Below are 25,076 nucleotides of genomic sequence, written 5' to 3' on the forward strand. Positions count from 1 at the left end.
TGCAAGGAAAGGAGATGGCCCTTACCGTGAACCGATCATGCTGACACCCTGAGCTTGGATGTGGGGCTCCAGAGCTGTGAGAAATAAATCCTTGCTGTTCAGACACCGCCCCACTCCGCCCCCCCTCCCCCACCGTGGTATTTTGTTTTAGCAGTCTGAGCTAAGACAATAGGAAACTTCGGGGCTGAAAACTCAGATTGGGGTCATAGGAGGCATGTAGGGAGGAGGCCCAGATGGAGAAGGAGACAGACTCTGGCCGCCTTCCGTACTTAGGGGCGAGGCGGACAGAGACAGGCAGTGGGGTGGGAGGGAAAGCAGGAGGGTGTGGTATCTTGAAAACCAAAGTAAGGGGGGATTCATGAAAGGAGCATCTTGGTCTGCTGGGTCAGAGCAGATGAAGATCGGGAAGAGGAGATGCTAGAGGTGGCCAAGGCAGCAACTGGGTTTGGAGCAGGAAGGCCTTTACTGCCCTTGACAAGTGCAAGTTCAGTGTTCTGGTGGGGACAACCACATAAAACTCTGGGAATTTTTGCAGACATGGTAGAACAAGGAAGTCAGATGGTAGGCAAAGGGGAATGGGAGTATTATAAAAGATCTAGATATCCAAAAAGATAGAAAAATAACCAAGCGCCCCCATGTGGTACTCACACACAAGTAAGGGGACAGCACTGTAGGGGCAGTGCAAGGCCTCAATGTACCCTTGAGAAAACCTTCAGCACTGGGGGTGGAGGCACCCATTGATCTGAATTCCGTTTTTCCTCCCGTCTCTGGTTTCTTTTGCATTTACATTGGAATCAGTTCCTGAGCAACATATTATTTGCATATTAATCAGCATTACCTAATGGGATCATGTAGCAGATTTTCTTCTATAGGCTCTAGTAGTGAGTGCCATTCAGTTTTAACTCCAAAAAACTATCTCTAGGCATGTGTGCCGGGCAAGGCTTAAGATGGGACTCTGAAGAGCTTGCAAGTGACCGCTGCCCTAGGGCTCCCCTGCCTCCCAAGGGACTCTGCAGTTGCGTCCCCAACAGGGTCCCCAGCAGGGATGAGTCCCCTTGCAGGGGTGGAGCGCCCTCGGCCCGGCCGCCCAGGCTAGATATCTGATGGGGGAGGTAGGCGCTCCCTCTGCAGTGTACCCCTTCCAGTCCAACCCCCGCGGCAGGGGCGGACCTCCTTGGAGCACCCCGGGGCGGGCCGGCGCCGCTGGCCAGTGAGCGAGCAGAGGAGCGAGCCCGCTCCGCCCCGCGGTGTCCGCCCCTCCCTCCTCCCTCCCGCATAGGCAAGGCTGTGGAGGCGCCTGGACCCTGATACCTGCCCTGCCACCCTCTCAGCACCATGGCCGCTCCCGCTCCCCTGCGTGACTGCCAGGTAAGTGGAGGCAGAACCCGGCCCGGCTCCACGGCCCAGGGATGGCGTGGCGCCCGCGGCGGGGCGGGATCAACCAGCATGGGAACCGAGGTCAGCTGGAGAGTTGGCCGTGAGGTCCTGGCGTGCGTCCTGGTTGCAGGAAGGGACCAGAGCACCCTTCCGTGGGACCCCTGCCGCGTGTCTCGGCCCCTCGGAGACCCCGGTACCTAAAAAGCATTAGCCCAGGCATGGCTTGGGACCCTCCAGGGTGGGGATCCCGGACACATTTTGCAGAAGAAGGTGGAGTTCAGGGCCTTGCCCCGGAGTTATGCAGGAGGTAATCTGGGCTGGGGGTGGAGGTGGGTGGGTGCAGGATATTTCTCCTCCCAGGGGAGTCGCAGGTCTGTGAGGCCCTGGTAGGGCACCAAAGGCAGCCCTAAAGGTGAACAGGTGTGAGTCGTCTGATGAAGCTGAAAGAGGGTAGGCGTTGTTTTGGTGTTTGGCAGATAGCCTTGCCGGCCAGATGGAAATACCACCCTCCCCACTAAGCAGGCTAGCGTTATACCCCTTTCCTGCCCTCCCAGACCTCCCTTCAGTCTTATCAGGGACTTACATGTACTGTGTGCTTGCTCTCTGAGCAGACACTGCACGGGTGCCCCATATATCCTCTAGAACCCCATGTGGGCCAGCCAAGGATCTGATACAGGTCGTTGCCAGGAGGCACACAGCTACTCAGAGACACCCCCCCACCCCCCCGCATGCTGGAATTTACCTGAGGCTCGCCCACCCAGGGCTCAGCTTCGTGTGCTCTGCACTGTCTCTGAAATCTGAGAGTCCATGCCCTCAAGGCTGGGGTTTCTGGAAACCCAGACTGGGTGACAAACTTCTGCATTTGGAGATCCTCTGTGCTTGGGTGTGGGGGGTTTCCATTTGGAGGATAAAGGGGTGTTCTCTTCTCGCTGTGTGTAGGCATGGAAGGATGCCGGGCTCCCACTCTCAACCACAAGCAATGAGGCCTGCAAGCTGTTCGATGCTACCCTGACCCAGGTATGCCTCCCGGGCAATGCGGTGGTCTCCGCTCTGAAGGCCCACCGTGCAGGTTTGAAAATTACTGAAGGCTTTTAGGGAACATAGTTTTCATGTTTAAATGTTTGGCATCCCCTTTTTTATGCTGGCAAGTAAGTGGCCCTGAGGCACGTGAGCCCCTGTGCCCCGAGCTCCCATCTAACACAGGGGTATTTGATTTCTAGCCCAACGCACATATCGCCCGATGCACTCTCATGCAAAGCTGCTGAATGATGACCACGGCGGGCACCATGCTCGAAGCTTCTACAGCTTACCACCTTTATCAGCACTCTGGTTTTATAAGCAGCAAAGCCCATCAGCCCCGTGGCGACCCAAGTCTCCTGGTCAGCGTGGGTACAGTAGGGCATCTTGGTGACACAAACACGCTTCGTCATGCTTTGAATCCCCAGAGCCCACAGCTTGGAAAGTGGCACATGCTGTTTTCCATTTCATGATGAATTTAGGAGCCAGTGACAGTGGAATTTATGTACTCTGCGGCCTGGTGTTGGAAGCATCTTTGCCGACCCATGGCACAGCTGAGAGGTGGCCCCAGGGGTGGACAGACAGCAGTGGGGTATTTATGAAGGTACTGACCCTCCCTGGGCATCCCCCTGTGGCCTGCGGGGCTTGATGTGGGTCCCCTCCACTAAGGGCCTGGGGCCCTGTACTGGAGCGAATCTTCCACTATATTGCTCTCAGCTTGACTGTTCTGAGCCCGTCCACCGTGTTCCCAGTCATTTCCAACACCAGCGAAGGAGCCTATAGTTTTGGAACTAGGGGGTTCTCAGAGGCGGAGTCCAACTACTCTGACAGGTGGGGAAACTGAGGCCCAGGGAGCTGAGCTGGCTCATGCATTCAGGTAGGGCAGAAGCAGGATGCCCTTGGGTCTGTGTATGCCAATAGAAACCCCCAGACCCGGTGTTTATCATGAACAATGAGAGAGCACTGCCTACTAAGTCCATCCATATGACTTAAGGACCGAGAAAGCGTTTAGAAGCCCAGGCAGAAGCACCAGCCAGTGAAATGCCGTTAGCTTGTCGCCGGCCTCCACTGTGCGCCTGCGAGCTCTGTGCTCTTCCTGCTCCTTTTGGCCTTGGTCGAGCCCTTGATTTGTTACCCAGCCCGAGTCCCTAAGGTAGCATGGTCTACCCTGACCCCCGCATGGCCTGTGTATATTCTGTCCCATGGGTCAAGGTCTCTGTGCCAGTCTGCGTTAGACTGCCTCCCCTGTGTCTTAGGGAAACATGCTCAGCTAGTTCTGTGAAGATGTAGGTTAGACATCATGATGTCTAGACATCTAGACAAACGTGATGAGACACGTTTTAAAATCCAGTGTATTGGGGCGCCTGGGTGGCTCAGTGGGTTAGGCCTTTGCCTTCTGCTCGGGTCATGATCTCAGGGTCCTGGGATCAAGCCCTGCATCGGGCCCTCTGGTCAGCGGGGAGCCTGCTTCCCCTCTCTCTCTGCCTGCCTCTCTGCCTACTTGTGATCTGTCAAATAAATAAATAAATAAATCTTAAAAAAATTAAATAAAATCCAGTGTATTATTATGGTTTTAGGATTTTTTTTTAAATGAGCATTTTTATTTTATTTATTTTCTCTTGCCTAACGTAGGGACCGAACTCATGGCCCTGAAATCAACACCTGAGCTGAGATCAAGAGTCCTATCCTTTACCAACAGAACCATGCAGGTGTCCCCCAAAATAAGCATTTTGGGGGGAGAAAAGATTAGAAACACATCTACCCAATGGGGGTGAGACTGAGTTTGATGATTGGGCTTTCATGCCTCTTTCTTTTTGTCCTAAATGTTTAATAAAGTTCTTTTTTGGAAGGAATGAATAAAAGGTAAGAAGCTTCCTACTGTGGTACCGGATTTCAAGGCCCATCTTTTGACCAAAGAAGCCGCTGCTCTGGGCAGGTCGTCTGTCAAGACGAAGCTTCCTTTAGATGTTTTCCTTCCTGAAAATGGCGACCTGATCATTTCTAGAAAATGTGCCTTCAGTTCTGGGTGTTTAGTCTTTTCACATGAGACCAACCCAGGTGTGGTCGCTTGGAGTGCAGACTGTAAAGTCCTGAATTCTCTAGAGAGAAGATCCAGACTGAGACACATGCCTTCCTCAACATGAATGAAGGACTCCCTGGGGACAGGTCTGTTCTGTCTTTTCTGTTTCAGTATGTCAAATGGACCAACGACAGAAGTCTTGGTGGCATTGAGGGCTGCCTGTCGAAGCTCAAAGCCGCGGATCCAACCTTCGGTGAGTGATGCCGTCTCTGAATTGAGCCTCCTTGTGTGGGTCCAACACCTCTCTGGTTCCCTGACTTCGAGATTCAGCTGGCACGGGGATGGCAGGCTGATGGCAGTGATCGGGCTGGCATTTGCTCAGAGGGAGGGCAGGAAGGCGACAGCCACTGTCGGGCTTGGAATAACAGCTGATTTTGTACAGGTGCTGAGTTCCCAGAAGCCATCTTCCTAATTTTTTCCCTCATTGTTGGTCAGTTCTGCATGAAAGATGCTGATCCCACTTCTCAGAGGAAGAAAGGGAATGAGAAATGTATCCAAAATGACCCAGCTGGTAGTTGGGTGGCTGGGACCACATAAGGCTTTCTGTATCCCGGACCTGTCTCCGGAGCCTGAGAGGCAGCTACGGCAGCCTTTCGGGACCCTGGTGAGGCTTCAGCCATGAAGACCTCGTGAAAGAAGTTGGCATCCCAGATAAGCCATGTGAGTGTTGGTGGTACAGTAGTGAGCATAGCTGCCTTCCAGATAAGCCTTGTGTGCCGCGGGCATAGGTAGGTCAGCCCAGGGCATTCTGGAACCTGCTGAGGACAGGGTGCACAGAATGGGGGCAGAAGGAAGCTGGCCCAGCCTACAGGGGACCAGGAGTCAGGAGTGTGCTCAGGCACACTGAGCAGACCTCTGGTCCCAGGATAGAAGCAGGGACCAAAGGGGTCATCCCAATACTACACTATAGTTGGATCCTCGGTCTCGGGCCTGGGCTAGTGACTGAGTTCCAAATGCCAGCAGACACCCTGGCTCTGTCAGGCTGAGGGCTAGGAAGCTCAGGTAGGGCCTGGAGGTCTGCAGACCTGCCAGCAGGGTTACTACAAGGGCCACAGGCAGACCCTCCAGTCCCCCACCGCACCCCCAAGCTCTCCATGCATGGGCATGGCTCAGACCCACTGTGCTCCAGAGACCAGCCCCTGGCACTGGACTGAGCCCTTCCAGCTTCCAGCTTCAGCTGAGCCCTTCCCTGGCGTCTCTGTGCGGGCGGTAGTGAGGGTTGGCGGAGGAGGGAAAGCAGGGCTGGAGGGCCATGGGAGCCCACGGGCAGCACCTAACCAGTCCACCCAGTGGAGGGGTGAGGGGAGATGCCCCAGACACTGGCACGCACCGCAGCGCCCTTGTTAGAAAACACTGGTTCAGAGTGCCACTCCTCGGTGTGCCACTCAGGGTCCGGCTGAGCTCTGACTGTGGTGGGGCCCAGTGCGCAGCGCGCCAGCCACCGGGCCAGGCCGGTGGGATGGGGGATGTTTATTTCACACTCTGGCCAGGCTGGCGGGGCGGGGGCGGGGCAGGGCGGGGCCATCGAAGTCACCGTTGCTCTCCACCCTTTCCCCAGCCATGGGTCACGCCATCTCCAACGGCCTCGTGCTGATCGGCACTGGAAGCTCCATGCGGCTGGACGGGGAGCTGGACCGGGCCGTGAAGACAATGGTGGAGGTTTCCCAAACACAGCCGCTGACGCAGCGGGAGCGGCTACACGTGTCTGCGGTGGAGACCTTTGCCAAGGGGTGAGGGCCTCTCTGGCTGGGCAATGCCATGGGCACCCAGTACCCTCAGCAAGGGGGACTAGGGGTTGTTCTCACCCTGCCTCCCTCGGCCCTCTCCCTGCCTGCTGCTGTGCCTGCACCTGAACACGGATGAGGAGACAGGTGGCTAGGATCTCTGATCTAGCGTTCAAAGCAGCTACTTTACTTCTTTAAATGAATTGGTTATTATGTTTGTTGCAGAAATGATAGAACCACCTTAGAGAAATCCTTAATACATATACATACATAATACATACTACATACACACCCGCGTTAGCGTCTGCTGTGGCCTTCAAGGTTGTCCCCTGCCTCCATTGTCCCCACAGCTGTCCCCCCGTGTGTGGATGTCGTGATCCTGGAGCCCCTCTCTGGGAGAGCCAGTGCATCTGCTCAGGCAGGGTTGACGCTCTGCCCAGCTAGGTGACCTGAGTGGATGGTATGCGGCTTCCAAAGCAGTAAGCAAGTTGTGCCTGGCCTTTTCTGCTGGGTCAGTGCCACTGGCCAGCCTGGCCGGGATGGGCCCCCCCCGCCCTACAGACTTCCTGCGGCTGGTTCACCGGCTTTGGCGACTTGTTAAACCAGTTTTTGGTTGGTTTGAATTCCAGAGTAAAGCTTCCCACTGGTTTTTCAATTTTCTGAGCCGCAACCTAACATAGAAACTTGTGTGTGTGGGTGTATATATAGTATGTTCTCTCTCTCTCTCTCTCTATCTCCTCTCTACCCCCCCCTCCCTCTCCCCTCCCCTCTTGATGTATTATATGCATTTCTGTTGAACCGGTGCAGACTGGCAAGAAGCCACGGCTTCTCGGCCTCCCGTGGATGAACTGTATGTCCGGTGTCGCTGAGAAATCTCTCTTTGTCTCACAGGAACTTTCCCAGAGCCTGTGAACTATGGGAACAGATCCTCTGGGACCACCCAACGGACATGTTAGCCCTAAAATTTTCCCACGATGCCTATTTTTACCTGGGCTACCAGGAGCAGATGCGAGATTCTGTGGCCCGAATTTACCCCTTCTGGACACCCAGCATCCCCCTGAGCAGGTACGTGCCAGCTGGAAATCACGTCGTTTCTTTCTTCTTCTCCTTCCTGTGCCCTGAAAACATGACCCTGCCCTAAAAATACTGAATCTACTGTGGCTATTCTCCCTATCCTTGCAAGTGAAAAGGTCTCTCCATTTGCTGTTCATCCCATCCTATCCTATGGGTGAGGCAGTACCGTATGTATCAACCCAGGGTAGTTCTGCCACAGTAACAAATAGCTCCTAGATCTGATTCTCCAAAGGCTCATTTCTCGCACGTACTACACACCTGTCACAGGAGGGCTGAGGGCTCTGCAACCTTGTCCTTGTTTCCCTCCTGCATCAGTGACCCAGAGGATCTAGCAGATCACTGAGGAAGAGAAGAGGGCACCCCTGGGGGACTCCCAGTGGCAGGGCTCAGAGAGGAAGGGGCACACTCTGCCACTTCCAAGTCATCAGCTGGAGCTGGTCACCCAGCCAGGGGAAGGCAGGGTGTGCATCTCTGTTCTGTTCTCGGGAGGAGAGGGAGGCCCTGAGTGCCTAAGCCACCCTAGTGACCACCACACAGAATGACCCCTATCGTGTCTAATCACAGGATGGGGGGGGCGCCTGGGTGGCTCAGTCGGTGAAGCGGCTGCCTTCCGCTCAGGCAGGTCATGGTTTAGGGTCCTGGGATGAAGTCTCGCTTTGGGGTCCCCTGCTTAGCAGGGAGATTGCTTCTCCTTCTACCCCTCCCCCCTGCTCATGATCTCTCTCTCTCTCTCTCTCTCACTCTCTCAAGTAAATAAATACAAGTTAAAAAAAAAAATCACACGATGGTTATGTCCATCACAGATGGGCTCATGGATTAGAGAGCTGTGTTATCAGGGTTCTTCACAGAAACAGAGCGAAGAGGGTACAAATATCTGTAGCCGTATCATTTATATGTATATACAAGTGTGTGTGTGTGTGTGTGTGTGTGTGTGTGTGTGGAGATTGGTTGATTGATTTTAAGGAATTGGCTCATGAAGTTACAGGGATTGGCAAGAAATTCTGAAATCCACAGACTGGGCCAGCAGTCTGAGGGATCAGGCAGGGTCTCTGTGTTGCAATCTGGAAGAAGAATTCCTTCTGGGGACCTCACTCCTTTCTCTGAGGTCTTCAACGGATTGGATGTGGCCCACCCATGTTATGGAGGGTAATTTGCTTTACTCAGAGTCTACAGAGTTAAAAGTTAATCACACCTGAAGAAAACCTTCACAAAAGCACCTAGATATTGTCTGGCTGAACAACTGAGTACCGTAGCCCTGCCGAGTGGGCCCGTGAGATTACCTCATCACAAGAGCCCAACAGGATTGGGTAAACCATGAGCATTCCGTACATGTCTAAATGTTGCAGGTGAAATGACCCCGATAAATATTTTTAAAAAATATTTAAATATTTAAAGAAATACTTAAATATTTAAGAGAAATACTTGAGTGTTTGAAAGAAATAAATATTTGAAAGAAAAGTCTGAAAGCCAGTGTGCTAGGACGTGGCTTCTGTGAATCACGAGAGCCAGGCTTTGTCTATGAGCATGGTAGTAAGCATAATGTCTGAGTCACAAATAGGAGCTCCATCACTCTATCTTGTTTTCCCATAATCCCTCCAAACCCCAGGAGACAATGCTTCTTTCAGCCCGGTACTCTGTGCTGGCGATTATGGCTGAGAAATCATAGGGCCCATGTATCCCGGGAAGTGTCTTCAGGCCCATCCGGGGCTGGCCCTGGGCAAAGAGGGCGCAGGACAGAAGGGTCCCTGCCTCTAGGAGCTGGGGTCTGGGGAGGAGCTGCCCAGTGAGCGCAGGTCAGGCCAGGCCCAGGGCTGGGCACGCCTAGAAGCCACCACCAGCCTGCACTCACTGGTGCTTCCCCGAGAGGCGAGAGGCATCCTGGGCTGTGCCTCTCGGTGGGTGCCCCTGACCGGACAGGAAGGAAATGGCCCCCCAGCATCCTTAGGGGAGACACTGCGTTGATGGGGGTAGGGTGTGAATTGCCAAGGGGCCCGCTCTAGAGACAGGGCTTGGGGGTCAGACAATGTGGTAATGGTGCTCCCCAACGGCCAGAGTATCCAGCGACTTGGGGTGGTGCCCGGCTGCTGAGGGGGAGGTGCCCATCTCCCAGGGCTGGCAGAACCGTGCCACAAGCCGGGCAGCTTAAAACAACATTCATGCTCTCAGCGTTCTGGAGGCCACAAGGCAGAAAGGAAGGCATCAGCAGGGCCATGCTCCCTCTGAGGGCTCCAGGGGAGAACCCCTCCTCGCCTTCTCACCTCTCCTTAGCTTCTGGAGGTAGCTGACAGTCCTTGGCGCTCCTTGGCCTGGAGCTGTGCCATCCCGGCATCTGCCTATGTTCTGTGGTTCCAGCGCGCGTGCGTGTGTATGTGTGTGTGTGTGTCCAAGTCTTCTCTCCTCTCTCTTGTTTTTGTTTTTTTTTTAAAGATTATTTATTTATTTGACAGAGAGAGATATCACAAGTAGGCAGAGAGGCAGGCAGAGAGAGAGGAGGAAGCAGGCTCCCGGCTGAGCAGAGAGCCCGATGCGGGCCTCGATCCCAGACCCTGGGACCATGACCTGAGCTAAAGGCAGAGGCTTTAACCCACTGAGCCACCCAGGCGCCCCTCTCCTCTCTCTTATAAGGACACCGGTCATTGGATTCAGGGCCGGCCCTCACCCCGTAGGACTTCATCTCCACTGCACCGTCTGAAAACATCCTAATTCCAAATCTGAACATGTCATTCTGGGGGACACGGTTCAGCCCATACTGAGGGCTAAACAGGCCACTTTTCCTGAAGACTTTGTTTTGTTTTCAGCTACGTGAAAGGCATCTATTCATTTGGATTGATGGAAACCAACTTCTATGACAAGGCAGAGAAGCTGGCCAAAGAGGTGAGAGGGCCCTTGCCAAGGTGCCGACCCCTCAGGGAGGGCCGTCGGGTGGGGCAGAGCACACACGGCCCCCCACCCGCCTCCTTTTCCTCAGAGACACTGGGGAGGACTCATGGCCACGGCGAGCACAGCCTCCCCTCCCACGGTCTGCAGTCCGCACACCACCTGCCCGGGCCAGGAAGGTGGATGAGGCCAAGGGGGGCTGTGTTCACCTCTCCTTTGAGGCCCCACAGGAGGCAGCTCCAGGCTCCCCCAGCTCTGTGTGTCTCAGAGCAGAGCCTCAGGGAGATGCCCTGTGACTGTAAACGCAAAGCTGCTTCCCTGAGGGCCCTGACCCGGGGGCTGGGCTCCTGCCAGCCAGCCCTTCCCTGAACCTCTGCCTCCTTCCAGAGGGAGGGAACCCAGGTCAAAGTGCAGAGGAGGGTGGGTGTGTGCTGCCCGCCAGCCCCGGTCCGTCCGTCATGCTCTCCTGGTGGGCCGGCTGGTACCCGGGCGCGTGGTGGGCACCCCTCACCAGGGGCCCAGGACCAGGCAACAGGCTGTGGCGGTGGACTTGGGGCTCGGAGTGTCCTCTGTGGTCCTTGGAGTCCCTGTCCTCCAGCCCCTCTCCTCAGGCGAGTGGAAACTGAGGCCAGGGGCAGAGGGGCTGTCATGCATACAGGCACTTTATACACAGCTGCTTAACCTGCTCACATCTACCACGAGGCACTGCCTTCCTCATTGTCCCCATGAGGGGGTCACAGCTCAGAGAGGGGCCATGGCTGGAGCCTCCTTCACTCCATGCAGCTCAGGGAGGGCACAGCAGGTGCTTGGCCTGGCCTCCTCACCGGACCGCTGTCCTTCAGGCTGCCTGGACCAGACCCGGCTTCCCACATCCCACCCAGTGCTCCTTCCTGCAGATATCGCCCTAGTTGGCCCCCAGTACCCCTCCCCAGGAGGCCGTGAGGTTTCTGAAATGTGTTCCATTATAGAGATGGAGCCCAGACTCGAGTGCAGGGTGATGGCTCCGTGCTTCAAGGCCTCTGGGCTCCCTGGCTGGGGTGAGCAGGCCACACTGTCCAGGGGGGTCAGCCACAGGAAGGTGCCCTGGAGACCATGGCAGCTGGACCCCCTCCTTCGGTGGTGTCCATCTCGGCAGCCAAGGGCTGGCAGGATATTTCCAGAAGCAAGAGGACAGACAAAAGGTGCAGGCTTATGCCTCTCTGGGGCATAAGGAGGTGGTGGCCTGGGGAGCCCTACTCTGCTGGCCTCATGCCCCTTTCTCCCGCTGCACCTCCTCCTACAGGCGGCACACTCTGACCCCAGTGCCAGTACACCAGAGATCATGGAGCAGGGCCCCACAGTGGCAGTGACCGCCACGCCTCCAGGAGAGCGAGGCGCGCGCACCCGGCTCCGGCTCCGCTGGAGCCTGGAGAGGCCTCAGGCTGGTGGTGCACGGGGTGTGGGCTTAGCGGCTTTGAGCCAAACCCCAGGGGTAGGGAGAGCAAAGGGTGGAGGGCAGGGGAGCACAGTGCTCAGGAAGTGTGGAGCCCAGGGATAGGCTGAGGCTTAGGGCGGGGGAGGTGGGCAGGGCAGGCCCTGGGGGCAAAGGCTAGGGGGACCTACTGGGTGGTGCTGAGCCTTTGTGACTCTGACCCAGTGAGGAAACTGATCAGGAGTCCCTCGCAGAGGGTGGGCCTTAACCTTGGGAGCTGCCCCGCTCCTTACGCTGAGCGGCAGCCCTTGCGTCCACCCTGCAGAAGGGCAGCACCTCAGTGGGTCCCTTCTCAGGACGCCCCTTTCTTACAGCGTCCCCACGTGGCCTGGGCGGGCCTGTGCAAACAGCGGGTGGAGCAGAGAGGCTGGGCTTGCTGGGGACAACCTGTTGGCCTAAACCCCACAGCAGGGGCCAGGCCAGGGACTCTGCCTCTGGGAAAAGCATGGGGCACCAAGGCAGCGGGGCTGGGGGAGGTCGTGATTTGGTGTGCAGTGCGGGAGACCTGGGCTCCTGTTGAGCTGGGCCACTTCAAGCCTCAGCCTACTGCTCTGTGCCTGGCATTCGGGAGGTGCCCAGGACACAGAAGCTGAACCCAGGAGGAAAAGAAGAAGACAACCATGGGGTCGGAATCCCACCTTGTGTCCTGCCTGCCTTGCCGGTCACTGTCAAGCGCACTGGTCATGGAAGGGCCTACTGTTCTGAATAGTAAGAACATCAGAATGAGCCCAGAAGGCCATTCATAGGCGTGTGGTCGTCTGCAAGGGGGAGCCAGGAGCCCGAGTGGGGGGGCGGGCTGTGGGCTCAGCATTCGGACCCTCTGGGGCACTTCACTTCCGCGGTGCTGTTGCTTCTCACCAGCGGGGACAGGCCCAGAGAGGCTGGTTGGCCTGTTGCAGGGGACTCAGCCACGTGCGGGAGGCCATGGGGCCCTGTGGCTGAGTCCCGGCCTTGGAAAGAGCCAGCTGCGGTCCTGCGTCAGTCGGCCAGCCTCCCCAAGCTTGCCCCCTCAGCTTTGAGGGGGGCAGTGATACCCTCACTAGTGACAGCACGCAGACGCCCAGCAGGGCTGGACTCGGGGATCATTGTCGTTCTGAGGCAGAGCCTGGTGCCCACACTTGTACCAGCCCCACGCGTGCCCGTCCAGTGCGGGCCCCTTGTCCCAGTGTCACTTGGAGGTGCCTCAGGTCCCCGGGCAGCCTGACAGATGCAGTACTCTCGAATCATCTTTCACGCCCTCCCTGTGTAGGCTTTGTCTATCAACCCCACGGATGCGTGGTCGGTGCACACCATTGCCCACATTCACGAGATGAAGGCAGAAATCAAGGACGGATTAGAGTTTATGCAGTCCTCAGAAGCCCACTGGAAGGTACGATCCTTGTCCACGGGTCCCCTGCCTGGAAAACCCCAGGCAGCCCCTTGAGTTAAGCCGAGGCTTTATGGACAGCAGTTCCGGGGTGCAGCTTAGCTTAGCTCTGGGAAAACTTGTGTTCTGCTTAGAGGAGTTTCTGTCAAGCCACAGTGTCCCCCCTGGGACACACATGGCTCCCCGCCAAACCTGCCAATGTTTCGCAGGTGATTCTAGAGTATGTTTTGTGTTGGGGCATTTGGTGTAAAGGCACGGAGCAGAAAACTCCCAGGGCGCAAGAGCCTGTCCCCGCTGAGAACCTGGAGGGCCCTGAGCTGCCCCTTCTGCCACCACCCACCAGCTGGCTCAGCAGGGACTCCTGGGGCGGGGGTCAGCGCCAGGTAGCTCTCCTTCCTCTGTGTGCATTGCTTTTCCCCAGGGTTATCTCTGGCGGTCAGCCTGGCCACCTGTCTGGAAGTGGTCTGCAGCCCTGCCCTCCTCTGTGCCATGGTGGGCTTCCCCAGGTCCCGCTGGCCAAGGCGGGGAGTCTGTGCCTGGCACCGAGCAGCAGGTGCTCAGTGCCCGAGGGAACCAGGAAGAGACCAGGAATCCGGCAGGGAGCAGGCAGGGACTGGCACAGCCCCTCCATCCCTCCGAGCTGCTCCCTGGCCTGGGACGTCCCAGCGTCCCAGCAGAGCAGGTGAACAGGGGTGAGATAGCATTTCAGAATGATGATCCTGGGAGGTTCACACAAAGATCTTTCTGAGGATCCACAAACACTAGGGACGGGAGAGGCACTGGGGCAGCCTGAGCCAGGGCTTGGGGAGGAGGACGGTGGGGTGCAGTCCTGCCCTCAGGCTCCCCCAGGCAGATACTGCTAGCTCTTACGAGACCAGTGGGTCTGGGGTCAGGGGCGCAACTGTGTGGCCACCCTTCCTGCTGAGGGCCAGGGGCTTGCATAGGCAGACCTGAGGAAGCCCAGGGAAGGCCTGGCCAGGGCCTTCTGGTGTGTCCCATTCATGTCCCTCCCCCAGATGCTGTGATTTTACGGGTGTTTGAGGTCTGGTTGGACCCTGGGACAAGAAAGTGACCCTCTGAGCTTTGTTTCCTCCTTGGTACACCTGCTATTGTAACAACTATGAAGCCCTTGGCCCCATATGAGTTCCTATGGGTGTTGGTTCCAGGCATGTGTAAAATGAGGCAGTCCAAGCTGGCTAGTCCCCTGATGTTTGCATCTGTCCCCCCGTGGTGGCTTCGGGCAGCCTCTGGCCTGGCATTACAGCCCTGCGGTTGATACTGTGACCTGGCGCTCCCTTTCCTCCTGCTCCTGCCCCAGACTGGAGTTCAGACTGTGCCACCCTGGACACCTCACTGAGAGTCCAGCCCAGACTTCTATGTCCTTAACGGCCCAGTCAAGTGGGGTGAGCAGTTTCCTAGCAGCCCATGAACCACACCATGATGGGGGCACTCTCAGGGATGTGGAAACTCAGAGGAGGCATTCGACCCCATTGGACTTGAGGGGGAAGTGGTCAGGGAAGGCTTCCTGGAGGAGGCAAACACTGAGCTTAGTATGAAAGGATGGTAAGGGTTTGCCAGGTAAAGGTGGGGAGATGGAGGGTGTCCCAGCCAAGGACCAGATCGAGCACAGCCATTAAGGCCTGCCAGGGTGGAAGGAAGAGGAGACAAAGGCAACTGGATGTCCTCAAGCACAGGTGCGGGGTGGACGTGGGCCAGGGAAGGGGCGTGGTCAGTTTCTTTTTCCAAGAAAGGGAAGGTAGCGTCCAGGGAGGGGAGGAAGCATCTGCAGTGGCCTCAGAAGGAAGGGCCGGCATCCACGGTGGGGCCGAACGGGTGCCACTAGTAACTGTCCAGATGTTAACCCCGCCCCTCTTATTGGAGGGCGTCCAGCCCGGGACTTATTGATCCTCCTGGCTTTCTTGGGACTTGGACACCCAGCGGGGCTCTGCACCCATTTGTGCAATGGATGTATCGCCCGTTTTCTCTACTCCGTGCATAAGGAGGGCTTTAGGCCTGCCTGGATGTCGGCCCTGCTCCTCCCACTCCAGCTGTGGGGCCAACATGTCACCAGTCCCTCCAAGCTGGGCCCAGGCAACCTGGCCCCAGGAGACATTTCCTGAGCTCAAAGAGCAGGGAGGGGCTCGGCCCCGTCACAAAACCACAGCCAGTAATTTCGGTCCCACGGGCTGTCAGCTTCTTCTCGAATTTTCTCGTTCTTTCCCCAGGACTCTGATATGCTTGCTTGTCACAACTATTGGCACTGGGCTCTGTATATGATTGAGAAGGTAAGATGGTCCGCTCTTATCCTGTCTAGAGGTCCAGTGAAATCAGTCTCTTTCTACCTCTTGCTGTATCCCAGGGATAATTTTTTTGCGTTTGCACATTTAGATAATGTCTGGTTGTAACGGAGCATTCACGTTTTCAAATAACTTTTCAGGCTTAAATGACCTTAGTCACTTTTCACTATCTGGACATAGAAATTATGTATCTTGTACATTATCTATGGAGACGATCTAGACTGAGAGTCCTCTGCTGCTGGAGTGAACAGCCAAGCCCCAACCCCCCAGATTATACCCGAAGGAGACATGACACCCTCCAAAGGGTTTGTCCCAGTGGAAGTGAGGGTCAGAGGTAGCACCCTTGATCCCAGGGACTCAGCACCTTCTTGCCGTGGTGCTTACCACAGAGACAAATCTAGAAGCTCCCCGGAAGTCCAAAGAGAGACGCTTGGAAGGTGAGGGCCCGCTGTGCTCAGGGTCTGGAGGAGAGCAGTGGTCCCCACTGAAGGTACTGAAAGGAAAATAGAGAGAAGAAAAGACTAGAAGTACACGAGAAAGCTTGTAACATCAACAAGCGCCATGGGGACATTCAGGCCTCAACAGAAACGTCCATTGGGTAGCAGAGGCCAGCGCCGCCTCTCCCGGAGCACAGGGGCTTCTGGTCATTGACCCTCAGACCCTCTAGGCAGCTCAGCCCATCCCCTCATGCAGGGTGCTGGTGGTGGGCAGGGGATGGACTCTCCAGCCCCTCTCGCGGTGTAACCTTTGACCTTTGTCCCATGTTGATCACGCCCACTTGATCCTTGCAGGGCGAATACGAGGCCGCCTTGACCATCTACGATAACCACGTAAGTCCACTTCTGCAGCCAACCCAGTGGATGGCAGACGTTGGCCTTTTAGTCTCTAGCACATAGTTGAGCCCGTCAGCACCATCTCAGCCAGAAACGCAGCTGGAGAGAGAACTCCTTTCTGGTGCGAGACTTCGGGTTCGTTCTTGCCAAGTGGTGGTGCCGCTGGGACAGGGTGAAGGCGTTCACTGGGTCCCGGCGGGCGCCGGTACAATGGCACAGCTGAGTTGGTCTTTTCTGAAATCCCGGAATTTTCTGTAGTCCTTTTACACGGCTCGTCTTTGGTACAACCAATGATCTGCCCACAGGAATTTTTCCTTCTTTCTTTTTAGTAAAACACACGCAAAATTTGCCCTGAGACCGTTTTTGACCCTAGGATTCCGTGGCACTGAGGCTACTCACCAGCCCCACAGTCCGTCTCTGGAACAGACCGCAGCCCCAGGCCCAGTGAGCACGACTCCCCTTCCCCCTCCTCCAGCCCCCAGGCAGCTTTTAAGAGAAAAGAAGGCTGACTGCAGCTCCTGGGAACCCCCCTGCATGCTTTGTAATAGAAGGCTGCGGTGGGGGGATGTCACAAAAATGTTTGGGGCCCAGGCCGCTAACCCCGAGGAAGATTGTCAGCAAAGTGTCAGTTGATTCCTCCCTTCGAGTTCTGTCAGGATTGTGGGGTGATACAGAAGGTCAGCTCCCTCCATGCCGTGAGGGACAGGTCAGCTGAATGCAGAACCCGCCAGCATGGTCTGAGGCCAGGGTCGGGAGGGGACAGGTGCCAGCGCCTGGCCTGTGCTCAGGGCTGGGGCCTGACTTCAGGTCTGGCACCTGGCGCGGCCAGACACCTGGGCAACGGGCTGGTTCTGGAAGCTGAGGGTGCAGGGTGATGGCAGTGGATGCTGTTGGCTGAGGGCTGGCTCTCTGCAGGCCCCACACTCGGCCCATCCCTGTGGCCCCTTACTTGCCCACCACCCTTGTCCTCCAGGTCTTCCCCAGCTTGAAGGCCAGTGGGGCGATGCTGGACGTGGTGGACAGCTGCTCCATGCTGTACCGGCTGCAGATGGAAGGTACAGACCTGCACCCTCCCCTTGGGCTCCTCTGCCCTCTTCCCTCCCTCAGAACGAGGGGAAGGAACTCATTGCTGAGCCACTCCAGGTCCTGCCACAGACCCAAGCGGCTTGCCTTTGTGTGGCCTTGGGTCCCGGCTCTGCAGCCGCCTTCCAGCCAGCCTGAAGCCAGTGGGCTCTAGCCTCTGCCCCCCTTTATTCCAGGTGCCATCATCTCTGGGTGCACGAGCTCAGGGTCCATGCTGTTCCCGCCGCCTGCCCGCCAGCCCGGCAGAGCACGGCTGGCACCTGGCCCCTGGATCTGCGTGCTGCCTCCTTTCCTAGTATAAGAGAGTGACATTTCCTCAACTCCCTGGGATTTCAGACAGAGAGGTTTCTCAACACCGTCACCCCACGCTCTGCAGGCAGCCTGGATAGCTGCAACCACAGCTCTGGTGCTTCTGGCCAACAGCCCAGGTGCCAGACGGTTTCCCCTCTCCCTCAGGCCCAACAGAGCCAAAGCTCTACTCATGCTAGGCCCTGGGCCGGCGGGACAGTGTGGGGATGAGTGCCTGTGCAGGGCAAGCTGTTTCCAGGAAGGCCTCCCGGTGGGAGTTAAATGTGAGCCATGAGGCCCGTGAAGGGTTTTGCTTGGCAGAGGTGGGAGAGGATGTGATGTGCAGAAAGCAGCCTGTCCAGGGCCCCCAGGACACAGAAACCAGCTGCCTGTTACCGGGTGAGGAACCAAAGACAGGGTCAGTGTGGGCAAGGATGAGAGGCGGGCGGCTGGAGCCCAGGTGCCGGGAAGGCCAGAGAAGAGTCTGGTTTTGATCTGGGTCTGCAGGGAGCCTTCTAGAGCAGGGCTGGGCAGAATTCCCATCTGCCTCATGGGGCTGAGCTCAGGGAGGCCGAAGCCCGCACTTTCTGAAGCAGCCTGGAGCTTCCTGGGGACCCTGAAGCCTGGTGCCCCCAGGCACATACCCAGGGAGGCCTGCGGGTACAGAGGGTGGCAGGCAGGCACAGTGGAGGGAAGGGAAAGGCCACTTGATCCCTCACCAAGCAGAGCAGAGACTCAAGAGACCTGTCTGATTTGCTGCCTGAGAGACAGAGGTCAAGGGCAATGTTTCTACCATAGGGGTCACCCCCACCAGAGGTAGGAAGGAGGTAGTAACTCAGAGGAGTCAGGAGGGATGCGAGGTGGGGGAAGGGGCCGGGGAGCAAAGCAGAAGTAGGGGCCGTCCAGCGCTGAGAAATCCCAACACAAATGTGAGAGAATGTTATTTATTAACTCTGCCGACTTTTATTAGGTAGCAGGTGCCATGCCAACGGTAATCCCACAACGAATTTCAAAAATGGTTTTGGGCTTCGTCCAAGGGGCCAGAAACTTCAATACCCTTCAGTAGGTTTTTTTTTTTTTTTCTATTGCAGGCATCTACTGCATTTATAATTAAACGAAGTTAACATAAACGGGGCCCAAAGGCCTCTGTGTGAGGCCAAAGGCCACCGGCCAGCCCCGCTCCCCTGCCCAGCCTCCCCAGCTGGAACACAAGGGCCTCTGAGGGGCATGGGGGTTTAGGAGGCCCATGCGTAGGACATGCTCACATGGGACAACAGGCCTGTGGGTTTCTTCCCTGTGCCCTCAGGGGTGTCTGTGGGTGAGCGGTGGCAGGATATCCTGCCTATAACCCAGAAGCACAGCCAGGACCACATCCTGCTGTTCAACGACGCACACTTCCTGATGGCATCCCTGGGAGCTCGGGACTCCGGGACCACCCAGGAGCTCTTGACCACCCTGCAGGATGCCAGCAAGTATGCCGAGGGGCCAAGGACCCGCTGGGAGGGCCATGGGGTGCTGGGGGCAGGCTGATGTCTGCTCCATCCCCGGCCAGACCGGCCTAGGAGGCTGGGGTTGGAAGCCCCATTGGTGAATGCTGCCGTGGGGATGCCCATGGAGGGTGGCTGTCATACACGTGTCCCACAGGTGTGTGTCCCCACCAGCTATATCACGCAAGCACATGGCTGTTCTCCTAAGAGCCAGAGTCACCTTTCCATTGCCCCGCTGGGGGTGGGAGCCTCAGTGTCGTGGGTGCTGCCTCCCACAGGGGGGGCATGGTGAGGCTCTGGAACCAGAAAGCCTTGCTGCGTACCTTCTGAGATCTTGGACAAAGTGCTTCTCTGCTCTGAGCCTCAGTCTTCTCATCTGCCAACTGGGGACAGTGCCTGCTGAGGCAGGCTACGGTGGTGTGGCCACACAGCCCCCTGGCCCGGTTCCTGGCATGGGTGGGAGCCAGTTTCCATCCCAGGAGAGGCCAGGGAAGCAGCCACACGTCTCCCACCCAGAGGGCTGGAGCTGTGGGAGCCGTGACCCCTGGTGCTGTCCTGGGGGCGGTGCTGGAGCTGGCCACCAACCCAGCCGCCTGCCCGTCCCCTCCCCCCAGAGCGGAGCTGCAGGATCCATGGGCCTCCACTAGGGAGGCAGCTTCAGGCAAGGTGTCTGCAGCCCAGCAGCGGTCATGTCAGCCCGGGAAGGCCTGGGGAGCCCACTGGGCACTCCAAAATCTGATTCTTGCTTTTTATTTATTTTTTTTTTTCAAGATTTTATTTATTTGACACACACACACACAAAAAAGCCAGTGAGAGAGAGAGAACACAAGCAGGGGGCATGGAAGAGGGAGAAGCAGGCTTCCCACCAAGCAGGGAGCCCAATGCAGGGCTCGATTCCAGGACCCTGGGATCATGACCTGAGCCGAAGGCAGATGCTTAGCGACTGAGCCACCCAGGCCCCCCTGATTCTTTAAGACAGGCTTGGAGCAGACTGCTGCCACCATGCCCACTGTCCCCGTGACCCAGCTCAACCCCCACCTGCCGGCCAGCAAAGAGACATGGGCTGTGACAGCTGTGTGCCCGAGCGTGGGGCCAACTCCAGAGCCGGGCTTTACCTGCACGGTGTGCAATCCTGACGGCCCTGTGAGGTTGGCACTGTACCCACACTTTACAGATGAGCAAACTGAGGCCAGACGTTGGGGGACCTGCCTGAGGTCCCCCAACAGCATAGTCCGACCCTGTGGAAAGGGTTGTTCAAGCCAGAGTCGAGAGAACCCTGTTCTCCCCCTTCCCGTCCGCTTCTCCTCTGTCAGCACCCCTGACCCAAGCACCTGCTGTGTCGGGCACAGAGACAGGGATGCTGGGCTGAGGAAGAGCGGCCCATTCCCTCAGGACACCTGAGTCAGGCAGTGTAAGGTGTCCCACCAGTAACTGAGGGCACCTCCTTGGCTGGCAGCGCTCCCGGGGAGAACTGCCAGCACCTCCTGGCCCGTGATGTGGGGCTGCCCCTGTGCCAGGCCCTGGTGGAGGCTGAAAACGGGAACCCGGAACGTGTTCTGGAACTGCTCCTTCCCATCCGCTACCAGATCATCCAGATTGGGGGCAGCAACGCCCAGGTGAGCCCCCAGCCTTGGGTTGCACCGCTGCCGGTGGCCTCTCTCTGGGTCAGCGCCCACGAGCACGGGTGTCCTCGTCTTTCCCACACCCGGGAAGTTTGTTCCCGAGAACAGGCCTGCCCGCGGTGGGATGGGGGCTCCCATCCCTCATCCCATGTTACACCAGCCTAACCTGCCCCACTGACTTCTCAGAGAGACGTCTTCAACCAGCTGCTGATCCATGCGGCCTTGAACTGCACATCTGGTGTCCACAAGAATGTGGCACGGTGAGTTCCTCGCTCACACCCATGCCAGGCTTGGGGACATCTCTGAGCAGAGCTGCCCATCTCACTTGGGGGTCTCCCCAGGGGCTTCCAGCCTGCCCTGAGACTCCCACCTCCCTCTGCCGGAGACGGTTCCCACCTTTGAGGTTGCAAGGATGTGAGGTTATGGGCGCTTGGTTTTCCCTGTTAGCACACTCGACTTGACCACTGGGGTCCACCCACCCCCAGGCTGGCCCTCCTGCCCTTCCTAGCCCTCCCAGCCAAGCCACGCTGAGCTGTAGTTACCCAACATGTCCTGCTCCTTCAGGGGCCTGGGCCTTCGCACATGCTGCGCACTCTGCCGGGGTGCCCTTTCTCACGGGCTCTGCTGGGTTCCAGGAGGTGGGGGAGGGAGCAGGCCAACCCAGGGCCTGGCATGTGAAGCGTACGTCTCATGTGGGAACACTAGCAACTATCTTGTGTACACACACACACACACACACACACACACACACATCAACTTGCCCTGGGTGCGGACTGCGACACCTTGCTCTGGAGGCTGAGCTGGCCGGGACTCAGGGAGGGAGGGTGCCCTGAAGAAGAGACAGTTGAGAGGCGGCCCGCAAACCAGCAGATCTGACCAGGCGCAGTGGTCAGGTTAGGAGGAGCAGGAGCTGGAGGGTTAGGGGTGTTGGGGCGGGGGCACCTGAATTACAAAGCGCTGCAAAGCCCAGCCCTCACCAGCAGCCTGGGAGCTCCCATGCCCCAGCTCGCTTTACCCTGCACGCGGCACTCCGGTCTCCTCATGGGTCCCCTGCACCCCAATGGAACACGAATGGGAAAGGGGGCAGGGAGGGGCTGTGGGGTACCTGGTGGGTAGAATAGGGGTCGGGAGACCCAGTTAAGTCCAGGGTGACCCTAGGCTGAGCCCTGGAGGTCAGGCAGAAAGGCCCAGGGTTTAAGCTGCGTGAGGCCCAACTGTCCCAACAGTGTCTCCAAACTGAGCAGAGCAAGTGTTCTCAGCACTAATGAAACAGCTGTGCGCGCTCTGGAATTGGCTGGATTGCTGACGCATCCCAGACACACGCCCCTCACTGTTCACCCCTCCATGGCCATCTGCCACAGCCACACACCTTTCTTTAGGGGTCACACTGCTTAGAGTTCCAGGCCCCCATGTGGGTGCAAGTTGGCATCTCAGGTTGGCAGGGAAGGTGGGGCCCCTTGGACATCCCCTCTTCAGTGATGCTATCCCCTCTCTTCCCATCTCAGCCCCAGCCCGAGTTACCTGTCCTTTCTTGGGGCCCAGGGACCACAGGGCCCCTCCACTTCTAGGAGGTTCCATCACAGACCTTGTCCGTTTCCACAGGAACCTTCTGATGGAGCGTGACGCCTTGAAGCCCAACTCACCCCTGACCCAGCGGCTCATCCGAAAGGCCGCTGCCGTCCACCTCCTCCAATGAGCCGGACCTGGCCCCCTCCCCAGCGTCAGTTCAGCTGGCCCCTGAACCCTGAGGTTAGAAGCAGCTAGAGTCTGTTAGTTAGGGCTGTTGAGTAATTTGCAGCTTTAAGCAGAAAGCCCTGTAACCAGCAACGTTATGGGAAGTAGGGACACAAATCAATTTTAGACATGACTCAGAATCTTGGAACCCTTTGTTCCAAGGGCCAAGGGCCAAGGCGCATGTGCCAGCAGTTAGAGCCAAAGTGGGCAGTGCTGTTGCCACTTGCCTGGCAAACCGTTTTCCCAGGGGACTCTTACACCTCCTGGGTTGGGGGGGCTGGCTTGGCTGGGGGAGGGGAGTCCTTCCCTGGGGAACACTCTCGCTCCTGAGGCTGCCCCTGGGATAAGCCCTCTCCTTTTGTCTTCCCCATTAAATTCTAGATATGTTGCCCCATCTTTTGGGTGAGAGCACCCATGGGGGGAAGTAACTTGCCCAGGGTCACAGCTACCAGAGGCCCTGAGATTCACCTTGGACCCCCCAGCTGTGGCACCCACCCCCCCAAAGCAGCACAGGCATGTGGGATGGCCCTCTCCTGTCTCTGGAGAAGTCCGTGGACTTCCCCAGGGGGCTCCGGTGGTGCCAATTAAGGGACCTCGGGTATGTGGCTTCCTTTGCCCACTAGGACTTGAATTACATGGGCGCACATGCACTGAGCGGGCACACTTTCTGGGGGTTGTGGACTGAACTCAGGGTTGCCCTGTCCTGGCAAAAACCAAAGTCCATGGAGCTTTACTGAGATCTGAGCCAGTTTTCTGTTTCCCCATCTTAACATGGCCCGAGACACTCCTGAGCAAGCTGCTGATTTCACTGGAATGTACTTGTGAGGGGCGATCCCCACCTCTAGATGTTTCTCAGGTTCCTTCAGTGTAGGCTGAGATTAGATAGGGACTCAGGGAGGGGCAGTGGAGGCCTCCAAACTGATTAGACAAATTTCTGAGATTAAAATAAATTAGTTAATTGGTTCCTTTGCCTGACTGTGCTGGCGGCACCTTTCATCATCTCCCACATGTCAGGCTGGGTCCTGGGGAGACAGGCTTCTCCTTGAACTTGGGCGTGGGGGCGGGACATTGAGTCCAGAAGATGGGTAGTTACAACAGGATTTCGAGAGAGGTGCTCTCTCCATCCAGGAGCTAGGGACACAGGCCAGAGGGGAGCCTACCCTTCCATCCTGAGCTGTCCCCTCTTGTTACCTGCCCACATTTCATCTGCCCTCCCCTCTCCTGGTTCCAAGGAGGATACAACTTGGCCAGTGAAGCCAGGAACCCTGATCCCTCCTCGGGGAAGCCCTCCTCGAACCCACTGTAGGCTGGCGAGGGTGCCCACAGGGCTGTGGGGATCCGGGCCAAGCACCCTCCCGACCTCCTGTTGCAGTCGCCTTGTGATTGAGTCAGGCAAACAGAGGCCTTCGGACCATTGACAGGGCACGGGCACCCCCAAACCAGCTGCTACCCTCAGGAGGCCCTGCTAAGTGGTGGGAAGCCTGGAGCTCCTGGGCTGGGGGGCCCAGCAAAGCCAGCGTGCTCAAGGGTGAGCAGGACCCCAGAGAGGCAGCTGGGAGATGACCTAACCCAGTGCCCTCCTCCAAGCCCCTCTTTCCTGGACTTCCCGGTTCCTCAAGTCAGTTAATTCTCCTCTTTCTAAAGCCAGCCTGAAGCTGGTTTTGTGTTTCTTACAACCCAAAGGCTCTTGACAGATACCTGCAGCTGGGTGTGCCTTGTACCACTTTTCTTCTGCAGTTAAGCAGAAACCTGAGCAAAAGACAATGGAATTCATGGGGCGCCCAGGTGGCGCAGTTGGTGAGGGTCTAGCTCTTGTTTTCAGCTCGGGTCGTGGTCTTAGGGTTGTGAGATGGAGCCCCGTGTCAGGCTCTGTGCCCAGTGTGGAGTCTGCTTGAGATTCTCTCCCTCCTGGTCATGCTCATTCTCTCTGTCTCAAATAAATAAATCTTAAAAAAAAAAAAAAAAAAAAAAAGACAAAAGACAATGGAATTCAGAAGGGACCCCATGGACAGAGACTCAGGTGGTGGAGGCGAGGTCTTGGTGGACCCAGCACATCCGAGTGCAGTGGGAAGCCAAAGGCTACAGAGGGAGTCCTTTGATAGAAAAGAGGTGTTGGGGATGCCAGCACAAGATAAAGGGGATGCAGAGGTCAGGCTGCGCTCTGTCCAAACTGCTAGACACTGCCCCCCAGCCCCTCTCTCCACCTCCTACCTCTTCAATATCCAGCCCCCACTCTCTCAGCTCTTGCCTGGAGTCCATGGCTGGGCTGCGTAAGACTGGGGGACATCACATAACCGAGCCCCTGCCATGCCTTTTAGGGGCTCACGGTCTCACTGGGAGCTGGAATCAGGAGCAATGGAAAGGGAGCACAACCACACAGGGTGATTGGCGTGGGTGATGGGAAGCCAGAGACAACGTGGAGTCCAGATGCCAGCCAGTATAGAAGCCTTGGCGTAGGTCCTGGGCCTGGGAAGGCTGCCCCCTGGACAGCTCTCCACCCAATCTGCCCCAAATAAACAACTCATTATGACCCCTGAAAATGGTGTTCCTCCCTCTGGAGTTCAGACCTTCCGAGGCCCCTCCTTCCCACATCCTCCCCCAGCCTCCAGTCCCACATACCCAGAGCACAGCTTCCTGACACGGTGTCCCGAACGGAGCCCCTCGTCTCACCCTCTCGGCCACGAGCGGGGCGTTACTTACTCCTGGTTTACAGTCCACGGCGCAGCGCGGTCAGTCTGACGCTGCT

The 25,076-nt window shown here is 57.2% G+C and overlaps 1 protein-coding gene across 1 annotated transcript; it reads left to right on the plus strand.

Annotated features, from left to right (window-relative positions):
- The first annotated feature begins 1,178 nt into the window (after window positions 1-1,178).
- On the plus strand, window positions 1,179-23,294 carry TTC38 (tetratricopeptide repeat domain 38). The gene is made up of 14 exons (XM_047741203.1): window positions 1,179-1,368; window positions 2,317-2,394; window positions 4,586-4,667; window positions 6,033-6,204; window positions 7,090-7,263; window positions 10,071-10,146; window positions 12,870-12,989; window positions 15,212-15,271; window positions 16,075-16,113; window positions 17,090-17,171; window positions 18,794-18,959; window positions 20,431-20,590; window positions 20,783-20,856; window positions 22,199-23,294. Exons 1-14 carry the CDS (start codon window positions 1,336-1,338, stop codon window positions 22,290-22,292), a joined length of 1,410 nt encoding a protein of 469 aa, XP_047597159.1. The 5' UTR covers window positions 1,179-1,335; the 3' UTR covers window positions 22,293-23,294.
- Window positions 23,295-25,076: the final 1,782 nt, after the last annotated feature.

This window comes from Lutra lutra, chromosome 8 (genome assembly GCF_902655055.1).
Source record: "Lutra lutra chromosome 8, mLutLut1.2, whole genome shotgun sequence".
Classification (NCBI taxonomy): domain Eukaryota; kingdom Metazoa; phylum Chordata; class Mammalia; order Carnivora; family Mustelidae; genus Lutra; species Lutra lutra.

Coding starts and splice junctions, on each gene's coding strand:
- TTC38 (XM_047741203.1), top strand. CDS start 1,336: ATGGCCGCTCCCGCTCCCCTGCGTGACTGCCAG. Junction 6,205..7,089: donor GTGGAGACCTTTGCCAAGGG/GTGAGGGCCTCT, acceptor TTTGTCTCACAG/GAACTTTCCCAGAGCCTGTG. Junction 7,264..10,070: donor CCCAGCATCCCCCTGAGCAG/GTACGTGCCAGC, acceptor TTTTGTTTTCAG/CTACGTGAAAGGCATCTATT.